The sequence below is a fragment of the Hevea brasiliensis genome, chromosome 3 (assembly GCF_030052815.1).
Source record: "Hevea brasiliensis isolate MT/VB/25A 57/8 chromosome 3, ASM3005281v1, whole genome shotgun sequence".
NCBI classification, from domain to species: Eukaryota; Viridiplantae; Streptophyta; class Magnoliopsida; order Malpighiales; family Euphorbiaceae; genus Hevea; species Hevea brasiliensis.
The window spans coordinates 87,374,984-87,376,766 of NC_079495.1; the positions used below are offsets into that span (position 1 = coordinate 87,374,984).

The window sequence follows — 1,783 nt, forward strand, 5'->3', positions numbered from 1 at the left end:
TCTCATAAATTTATGTATTAAACTTTTTTTAATGGAAATACTTTTTTAAAAAAATTACTCTTATATATTTATTTAAATTGATCTTTCATAAATTTAATGTTGAACATTTGTTATTTAATGGAGGATACGTTTTACTAAAAGATGATCATTTGACCATGAATTTTTTTTTTCTTTCTAAATTCGCCATTGGTCATAGTATTGATATTTAACAACATTTTTTTTTTCACATTGCAATAAATAACTTCATCGATCATTTCTCATAATCAGTCTTTGTGTTATTTTTAAAATGTCACTTTATTGCAATTATAATAATATTTATTTAAATGTCGTCACATAAACTTTTATTAACAATGTTGCTTTATAATATAGCTACACTAATATGGATGACAACATTATTTAACTTATAATAACGTCTGTGAATAATATTATAAACTATTTTGCTACAAACCTTAGGCAGGACACGTGAACCCCGGCGGTGGAGTCTTGCCACAACCAGCAAGGGCTTGAACTACAATGCCTAGAGTAGCATTAATGTCGAGAGGCCCAGCATTAATAGCGAGGCAAAGACACACAGCAGCTTCCACATCCAAAAGCCCTTGAAGCACTGGACAACAAGCATCCTTAGCGTCATTGCCAAGACCAATGTGCACTAGACCACCTAGGACGTTAACACATGCTCCTAGCTTGAGAGTGTCAATGGGGCAAGTTTGTTGATTTGGGGGTGGAGGTGGAGGTGGAGATGGAGATGGAACTGGAGGTGGTGGTGGAGGAGGAGGGCTTTTTGTTACAGTTGGTGGTGGTGGTGGTGGTGGTGGTGATAGTGGCTGTATGGGTGGGTTCACTGGAGGCTTTAATGGTGAAGCTACAGGAGGTTTGAGTGGTGCTAGGGTTACAGGTGGACAACTGCGGCAAGCTAGAGAAGGAAGCAAAGTGCCTAAGCCAAAGAGGAGGATCAAGAGATTAAAAATAGCATATTTGGCCATCATGGCTTTGTATTTCAGTGAGTTGTGAGTGAATGAAGTTCATAGCCTTCTTATAACACAGAAAATAAAAAGACTGACTTTGGAATATGAGAATTATTACTTAATCTATAGAGTAGTTGGCAAGTTTGCCCAATTCTCTACAAGTATTCAATTTTGTTTGGTTCATGGGATTAAATATGGATAGAAATATTATCGCTTTATGATAATGAAGTAGATATTCTTTATTTATATGTTAATTTTATATTATGTTAATTTGAAAATATTTATTTTACATAATAATCAGTTAAAATTTAATAAATAATTAAAATTATAAAATTATTGTTTGATAAATTGATATTTCACTATTTAATTTAAATAAAATTTAAAATAATTATTCGATATAAAACAAATACTTCATTATCATCATATTTAATGCAGTTTGGTGTTCCTAATGAATGAATGCGTACTGCAATTATCTGTTTAGATATGAAATATGGTTGGATTAGTTACATTCAACTGATCTCATTCAAATTTTATCTGTAAGATTATGAATTTAAATTTTATCACTTTCCATCTGAATATGAAAAATCATGTATTTAAAATAAAAAATTATGACATGCCTAATTAATTATAATTTAAATCTAATTGGCATAAAAGTGTATACTCTCTATTTGAAAAATCTCATATTTGAATTAATTTAAAAAAAAATCATTTTAAAAGAAATAAAAATCATACAAAAATAATATAATTGAGAAAGAATTGAATTCTTTTCTTATAAATAATAGGATTTATACCATTTTCTTATTAAAACCAACTTGTAT

General features: G+C 29.9%; 1 protein-coding gene across 1 annotated transcript; it reads right to left on the reverse strand.

The window, feature by feature from the left end:
- Nucleotides 1-449: 449 nt before the first annotated feature.
- LOC131178393 (36.4 kDa proline-rich protein-like) lies at nucleotides 450-983 on the reverse strand. The gene has a single exon (XM_058143351.1). It carries the CDS (start codon nucleotides 981-983, stop codon nucleotides 450-452), a length of 534 nt encoding a protein of 177 aa, XP_057999334.1.
- Nucleotides 984-1,783: the final 800 nt, after the last annotated feature.

Bases quoted from the DNA above. Each gene is read 5' to 3' on its own strand.
- LOC131178393 (XM_058143351.1), bottom strand. From the start codon at position 983: ATGGCCAAATATGCTATTTTTAATCTCTTGATCCTCCTCTTTGGCTTA.